This window comes from Mesitornis unicolor, unplaced genomic scaffold (assembly GCF_000695765.1).
Source record: "Mesitornis unicolor isolate BGI_N332 unplaced genomic scaffold, ASM69576v1 scaffold14953, whole genome shotgun sequence".
Classification (NCBI taxonomy): Eukaryota; Metazoa; Chordata; class Aves; order Mesitornithiformes; family Mesitornithidae; genus Mesitornis; species Mesitornis unicolor.
The window spans coordinates 1-8,729 of NW_010176819.1; the positions used below are offsets into that span (position 1 = coordinate 1).

General features: G+C 43.6%; 1 protein-coding gene across 1 annotated transcript; it reads right to left on the reverse strand.

Moving 5' to 3' along the window:
• Positions 1–648: 648 nt before the first annotated feature.
• LOC104538594 (osteopontin-like) lies at positions 649–3,256 on the reverse strand. The gene is made up of 6 exons (XM_010181850.1): positions 3,203–3,256; positions 3,058–3,108; positions 2,078–2,182; positions 1,882–1,926; positions 1,519–1,770; positions 649–1,056 (listed from the first exon to the last, which is right to left on the reverse strand). The coding sequence occupies exons 1-6, from the start codon at positions 3,254–3,256 to the stop codon at positions 649–651; spliced, it is 915 nt and encodes a 304-aa protein (XP_010180152.1).
• Between the last annotated feature and the right edge of the window lie 5,473 nt (positions 3,257–8,729).

Sequence of the window (8,729 nt, forward strand, 5' to 3'; positions counted from 1 at the left end):
GGCGGCGGCCCGGAAAGCCCGGGGCATGGAGGGAGATGTAGTTGTCACGACCCCGAGCGGGAGCCGCTAGGGTCCCACCGTGCCCTCGGAGAAGGCCCCGCGTCGTCTCCTCCCAGCCAGACGCGAAGCCCTGGGGCGCCTCAGTGAGAGCAGTGTAGAGGCCGGAGCCGGGTATTTCGGGCCAGCTCTTCGCTTGCTCTCGGTAAATATGAAGCAAGCCCTGCAGAGGAGTTTTACCCATTTAATGAATTGCATGGGAACAGCTATTTCACATAAACAGGAGAGGTATTAAAACTCCTGATGCAGTCAGAAAGCCCCCATCCCAGCACACAATAACATAGCCCAGAGGTACAGAGTTTTGTATTTTTATTTAAATCCAGTTACAGCAAAATTCAGGCTGGCAGTACAGAGAGCAGCATGCCAGAGACGTAAACACTCACTCTATGCGTCCACACTGCTCTCCTTTCACCATGCTTCCAACGACTGCATCCTAGGAAGCCAGCGTGACTGCTGGTGGCCAAGGGGAGGCCGCCCCAAATCCGAAAAATGACCACACGCTCTACATTTACAAACAGTTACCTGCAATGAAGCTACTCCCCCCTCCCTTTAGGTAGGTATTGAAGAAGAATGGGAAAACTACATTTCCTCTTAAAGGGTGACTTCGTTATTTTTGATGCTGTGATGTTCTTGAGCATCTTCAGCACTCTCCAGCATTTGACTGCTGTTATCATCAGGGATCTCAGCTGAAACATGGACCTGGCTCTCCTTGCTTTCTATGCTCTGGTGACTGTCCCCTCTGACACTAGCCTTGCTGTCATCATCTCCTTCCCTCTCACGGCTGTCAAATTTTTGCTGACTGTTTTCCATACTCCAGTCACGCAACTTGCTGTCCAGCTCACTGCTGTCCTGCCCATGGCTCTTGTCAGCCCATTTTCCGCTGCTGATGTGCTTCCCCAGGGAGCGGTGGGCAGCAGAATCCTCCCAGGAGAGTCCTGCTTGCTGGCTGGCTGCATCCAGGTCGCTCTCATCCTCCTTGGTGGCATCATACACCATGAGCTGTGTTACAGAGCAGAACAAGAAGGAGTCAATGTCACTCCTGAGGAACTGATCTGTCACCAGATAGTGCTGTACTGCACCAAAGCAAGCAGTGTAGGCTGCAGGGACACTCAAAGCCTGCATGATACAACTCTGCTCAGAGACACCGTGGTCATTTTATGGAGTTACATGGACCTTTCACATTACAAGAAACTCAAGTTTGATCCTGGCCTCAGGTTTCATCTGTGCAAGTACATCATGATAGTGCAACCGGCTCAAACCAGGATATATTGTCCTGCCTCTGCACATCAACAGCCCTCACCAATTTGGGGTGTCCAGAGAAAGGAAATACATTCCTTCACTTTTGCCTACCTTTCCTCCCACCAATCCTTTTCACAGATAACTCCCATAAAATAACATGTCTATTTTAAAGTTCACTACCCTTTCCCAAAAACATGGACCGTGCTGCTCAGCACTATTTACCTTTTTTGCAGCTTTGCGGAGTTTGCTAGATTTCACCAATGTGGCTTTTGCCCTCACTCTGTAGGCCACACTGTCACCTCTGCCAGCATTGTCTCCCCGGGTGAAAGGGAAAGGAGGGAAGGATGCAGTTACTGGAATGTCTGTGGGAAAACTGGTGACAACCTCGTCGGATTCATCTGTGTCATTGGAATCATTATCATCATCATCGTCAGCCACATCTTCATGGCTCTTGCTTGACACATCAGGAAAGCGCTGGAAAACATTTAGTATCCATCAGACAAATGAACATATACAAGATGTGCAAAACTTTTATCTGGTATTTTATCAATACCCAACTGATATTCTGCTGTTCAACACACTTACCGGTTGTTCTGGGACATCCACACTTTCTTCTGAAGAGTAAAGAGTCTGAAAACAACAGCAAACTCACTATTAGAATGCCAGGGCACAGACAATAAAGTTGATCTGCATGTTGACCATTCTTTAAGCATTTAATCTTAACATGCAAATCTTGGCATTCAAAGATGCTCTTCTTCCTTTTCCAATTATTTGCACATACCTGCTGAGGTGATGCCAGGTCATTCCGTGCATGCTGCAGACTCTCCCAAGACTGAGAATTCACATGGTGGGGGTGATGTCTGTGTAACTGATGGCCCCTGAGGTCCTTTAAGTGGAAAAATAAAGGTAGTTTTAATTCACAAAGGAGCATACAGAAGCAAGCAAAGCTGTCTGCACCACAACCTCTGTTTTCAGGCCAATGAGGCACCTGCAATGCATACTCCTTTGGTATGGGCTGCGTCCTCAGCAATTCATTGCAACAGAAAGAGGCCTCCAAACAAGTTGTGATCCCAGATGACCATTATACCCAAACACTATAATACAGAAGATGTACCTCCCCCACTGGCACCTGGGGAATTTCAGCCCAGTTTCTCCAGCACATTTTTATTGAGTGAAATTTGGAGTTCTATCAGTTCTGCTAATTCTCAGGAATGATTTCCCACATCATGAAGCCTCTAAGCTAAAAGCAGTAGCTGATTCTCAGAGTCAGTAACTGATTTTACATGGGCAGTTGCTGGTGATGGAGTGTAACTCAAATAGCTCTATATAAGACCAATATTATTCACTCACACCACTCCAAAAATTCATGAGAAGTGAATTAAAGTGCTCTTCCAACACCTAATATCGTCATCTGATCCACACTAATGAATGTGGGTTATATGTGCCATGCTACAGTCCTTTTCTATTTTTAACTGGCAGCTTACACATTTTTCATTAAGAAAGAGGGTTTCCAGTGCTGGTCCAGAGATACAGCTATGACGAGAGTCCACCACCAGATACCAGGATGCTTAACATGGCAAAAGTCTGCTGAATTCAGTGGTACTCTGCTTTGGGTACCTGAGAAACTGGCTCATAACAGCCAGGTGAGGGCATGTTCTGCAAGCAGCTACAATCATAAAACATATGTCAGACAATATGTATTAGAAAAAAAAATAAAAGGATTTATTAAAGAAAATTAATAGAAAGACAAAAGGAGCTTACGTATTTTTCTTCGGAGCTGGCAGAAATGGCATGCTGCTTGGATTTACTCACCTTGAAGGGAGAAAAAAGCATTTGTCAGTATTAATTTCTTGCTAATGTGCAAAGAAAATATGTGATTGCTAATACATATTTGTGATTTACTTACTGGCCATGCAGCAGCAACACTGATAAGGCATAAACACAGAACTGCCACCTTCATTGTGATGTTTTACCTAGAAAATATTTTGGAACAGTGAGCCGACAGGGTAAAATGCCACAAAGAATGACATATGCATCTTCTTTCTCCTGGTGTTCTTCATCATGCTGAGACCAGCTCTCTGCTAAGGATTCAACCTGCCCATGCCAATCTTCTTCCTCTGTCCTCTATCACCACCCCACACCCAGCCCATTTTGTAATGATGTAGCAATTGAAAAGCTGCAAGAATTCTAAAACCAGACACTAAGAAGTGCTGCAAGTAGCCACACTGAGAGAGTGAGCAGACTCCTGTCATCTTCTGACTTGCACTGGCAAAAGGAAAAGCTTTGTGAAAAACAAAGAACTATAAAGTTTAGGTTTATCATTTTGTCAGAAGAGACAGGACAAGGCAAGCCCAGCCCAAATTATCTTTTTAGTTATTTTAAAACTACTTTTCAGGGTTATTAACTAGACCTGTTGTGAGTAAACTCAATTAATATGAACATAAACTCCTTTTATTAATAGATCTTTATTTCCCCCAAAGAAGTTTGAACAGAGCAACCTTTGTTTCCAAGCAAGAGATGAAGTGAAATACCTGCTCACATCACTGTTTTAGCAGTCTGATAAATGAGTGGTTCCCGATGAAATTAAGAACATGCTGAGCTACAGTAAATTTTGGTGCTGGCAAATTCCCAGGATAAGCAACATTCCTGAGAAATTAAACTAGTTTACTGATGAACAAGAAGTATTTAAAACTTTAGTAAATCATAGCAGGAAAGAAAGGCTACTAAAGGCACAGTTAAAATACATTAGTAAGGCTGGCCCTGAGACAGGACACTATGAGAGGGACTGCAGTTTCAAGAGTCAGACAGAGAAGGGTGCCTGTCCCGTCCATTCAGTAGTGTGCAGCATAAACTGCAAGCCTGCCAGGAGAAATACAGATACTGCCAGACACTGATTATGTGAGGGAGGAAGCTTTCTCTGTTCAAGTACCAGCTTCGAGTTTCCAGCACTTGATTCAGTGGTAGTTTTCAGTAACATCCTCCAAACATCAATCAGCATACAGATTTTAACTAGTGATTACATATACTACTTTGCATTGCTAAAGCAATCTTGCTCCTATAAAAGCAGACCTTTTACCCAGAGAAACATCAAATGGTCCTGTCCAGTGAAGCAGTTTTCAAAGATCTCCTGTCCAATGCTTCCTTGACTAGAGCTGGAGGCAGAACAGCACGTCAGGTAAAACAAACAAACAAACAAACAGAAATTACCTTTCTGATGCTGGAGGAGTCAGCTGTGACAAGAGCTTTCCTCAGTGATCCCAGCAGCAGCTCCAGCTAGTTGGCTCCCAGTAGCTCTGGCTTTCTCCCCTCACTTCCTGACTGCCTGACATCTCAGACCTCGGGAAATTTAAACCCTGTCCCAGGCACGGCCACCAATCCCAACGTGGCGGAACAAGATGAGGTCATGAGGCTCCTGGCCACCGTTCTGCCCACATTCTCCTACACTTCCTCTTAGGCTTTGTGGCTTCTGAAGCAAACAAAAGCTACTATATAGTTAAAACATTACTTATGGGCAAGATCATTAACCAGAAGGTTTGTTGAATGCACAGCATTTGGTATTGTGTAGGAGGACTTCAGGGCACGTCTGTCCTGTCCTTTTGCAAAAAGACAGAGCCCAGTTTCCCAGAAACCTTTCCTGCCCTGTTCTGTAGGAGGTAGGAATATGTAATGTGTGCAGGAAGAAGGAGACCTGAACATAAAACTCCCCAAAAGTGCTTCCACAAAGCTGTAGATTTGCTCTCCAGGGTACATGCATTACAACAGGAATTGCAAAGACAAGGCACAGAATATGGCCTTTTGCCTTTTTGGTCTGAACTGAGTAAAAAAATTAATAAAATATTAGTGTGTCTCAGTGGGCATTCTGCATCCAGAAAGTTGTTTGGAAGGGCATTCAAGAGCCACTGATAATGGGTTTGTGCACCATTGTCAGACTGTTCGCTCCTTTTCTATTCATTTGTATCTCCTCTGGGTCCTCTGTAGTTTCATTCACTCTCTCAGGTGGTTCAGTTGAGTCACTTGCTACAGCTGTCTGCTGCACCAAGCCTGCTCCAGGGAACAGATTCCAGATATTTTTCCAGCTGAAAAAATTAAAAAGCAGCTACAGCTCCAGTAGAAGGAGCACTACAACTAGCATTAAGAAGGAAAGGACATCACGGGATGAAATTCCACATCTGTTACTGAGAAGCGCACTGGCCCTGCTGATGGGCAGCAGATCTGTTCTGGTAGCACCTTGCTTGGGCAGATTCTGCCTAATCTGTGATGAGATAAGACTCTCAGACCCTCTCCCATTCAGTGTTTCTTCAAAATGACAATGAGGTGGTGTTCAAACACAGGAAAACATTCCAAGCACCCCTTTTAGAAGGCAGAATATTCATAACTGTTTCAAAGCAGTTTTCTCCTCATTTCTGATATCCAGCTAGTGTTTTATGTGTCTTTAGTCAAGCAGCCATGAAATAGACACCATACTGTCCCAGCCCATGCTACCAATTATCCTGTGCTTACTAGCACTTCTGCGGCATGATTAGAAACACCATAAGAAACATACTCAAGTTAGCTCAGCAGCTGCCCATCACATGGAGCTATCTAATTATATTTTAGAGCTGAGTTCAGCAGCACTTAGAAGTTTAACTTAGTCTGCTTGATAGAGTATTCTAATACCCTAGGAGGAGAATTGGATAAAAAGACAGTATATCATTAAGAGTTCTGCATGTCCATAAGCACATGTATGCACCCACCTGAATGAGAACTATCCTAGCTTTTATTTTTGGAGTTATGTGACCATTATTACTTACTAACTCAGGAAAGACTTTTCAAGCAAAAAACCCTTCAATAACTAGGATTTCAGCAGTGCAATCTTCTGCAGATATAGAGGGTTTATATAATCTCTCATTGTATCTGCAGCTCAGAGCTTCTGGAAACTAGTTTACTGAAGCCCTTGAACACAGATGCAGGATGCTATTTAAAAATTTTGGCTTGAGCATTATGTAGTAGCTGAAACACCCAGATTATAATGCATCGCTATTACTTAGTAACTAGGACTGCTTCAGAGAACCCCAAATGACGCAGAGTACCTTTGATCCCAAACAGCAGTACAAATGATCAGTGCAACTTGCAGCTCCCATGACCAGTAAGAATAAACTACTTCCATCTGACAGAGTGAGAACTGAGGCACAGAGAAGCTTGGTGGCATGTGGGACTGGGTATGTTGCATCCTGCTCTCCAGTCCTACCCACACATACACTGGTTCGAATTTTGAGCCTCCAAACACCTACTTTCTCTACCAACCTTTCATCAAGAAACAGAGAACTGAATAACATTATACTGAAAAATTCCCTAAAGCTGCTGTCTGGCCAAAACGAGAACCTTCCAGCACATGCAGTCTGTATAATGGTATATTACTGCCTATCAGACTTACAGGAAAATTCATATTGTGATAGGACTTGTAAACAACCTGTTTCACCAAGTTCAGCAGCAGTTACTAGCCATGCTGATGGAGAAGCCCAGAGCCATCAGAAACATAGTCTTCCTGCAGTTTGTTAAAGACCTTCCTGCACAGCTCAGTTTTCACTGCGGCTTTTCAAGATAAATGTTTCGTGAGTACCTGGAACATTTGCCTCCTGCAGAGGCTGTGTGACCCCCAGGGAACTGTTTCTGGCAAATATCTGATATTTCCTGTATGCTGGGAGATGACTACTTTTCTAAGTACTGCTGCCAAAGCAAAATGGTTGATTTTGTAAGAGCTAAGGAACAACAGCAATGTTTTGCAGTAATCCAGAAGCAGGACGTGAAGTGACTGTTACTACTAAATGGCTTCATTTTATGCAAGATCAGCCAGTACAGAGTAAATTTAGCACTTGTCTCATTCCCATCATTATGTGGTTATTCATCCTGTAAATCATTTCATCTAACTGAGAAATCCTCTGCCTTGGTAGGAGGCAGCGCTTTCTCTTCCTCTCAGAGATAAGGACAAGCAGGGCAGAAAGGGTGGAAACTTTCACCATTTTAACTTCCCACATTAAAATGGCTGGCAGAGGCACAGCAGAGCTTGAATTTGTACATGATTTCAGCTTCCAAGGGCTGTCGGGGTCCTTGTGGAGCATGGTCATGACAAGCCTGTAATGTGTTACATGTAGGTGACATTTTCTACTTGGCTATCCTGTCAAACAAAGCATGAACAATGCTATCAAGTGAAAACCCAAGAAACCCCAGTTTGCTCTCAGTGCTCTCATAAACAACTGTTTTGCAGCTTGAATGTCCCAAAGAAAAACAGGCTCAGTAAACAGTGGTTTCTGTGAAAAACAAATGAAAACAAAAACTTTCTCACATTGCTACTGTAAAATACTCCTGAAAAGTACTGTGGAAACAGCATGTCAGCCAATATATCCCCAAAAGCCCTTAGATTTTCCTAATTAAAGCTTCAAAAGTGGAACAGTTGGTAGGCTTCAAAGACCCTTTTGTGTCTTAAATAGACTACACAGACCACCAGGTTTGTGTCCAGGCCTAGGAGAGTACTCGGTATGCAGAAGGGACATAGGTGTCATATCTGTTTGATAAAGAAGTTACAACAGAGATTGTGCGTGTGCAAGCAGGGCACCCCAGTAACACACACTGTGCAGCACAACTGCCTACCTTGTGCTTTGCGCCACTTAGAGCATTTCCAAAACAGAACATCAATCAGACAAGTTCCTCCCAGGCAAAAACCCCTTATGCAGTGACAGGGCAGTTCAGAACAACATGGGGTCCATGACCTTCCAGTCTCCCTGACACTTTTGATCTGCAATGCAGCTCAGATTACTCCGTTGGCAAAGTGAGCTCTATTTAACCTTTATTCAGGCAATACAGAACGTTATGGTTCCTTACTTTCCCAGAGTTGGCCCTAGCAGTTCCCAGCGGTGTTGCAGAACTACGCTCACCACAGACCTAGAGCTGTAGTAGGTGATTAATCAGGACAGAAGAGCCTTTCTGGAAAACAACCCCACCATAAGCAGACAGGATATTAGAAACTGCCGACGTTTGACAGAATATTCTTATGGACTGTCCTTATCTCCCTTGGCATAAAGACAGCACACTTGCTTACTTCCTCTGACCTCTGAGACTAGTTGCTACCTGTTCACATTTTCAAATGCCTTTTCAGGAACAGCTTTGGAAACTGAAATTAAAAAAAAATACATTTGAGAAACTGCCATATAGCTGTGGCCTACAAATCCTGGAGGATGGATGCCCTCAGTCAGATCCCAGCTTTCACTGAGCTGAGAGGCTACTCTTACAACAGCAAAGATATGGTTGAGCTGTCTGTAGCTTCCTAAAATGAAGCCCTGCTGATGTTTCCTCCCTTGACTTCTAAAGCCAGCTAGAAAAATAAATTTTCTGGAGTTTTTTTTTTCCTGTTGAAATTAATGTATTTTAATACTGAAGTCAGTGAAGCAGCAGCAGCA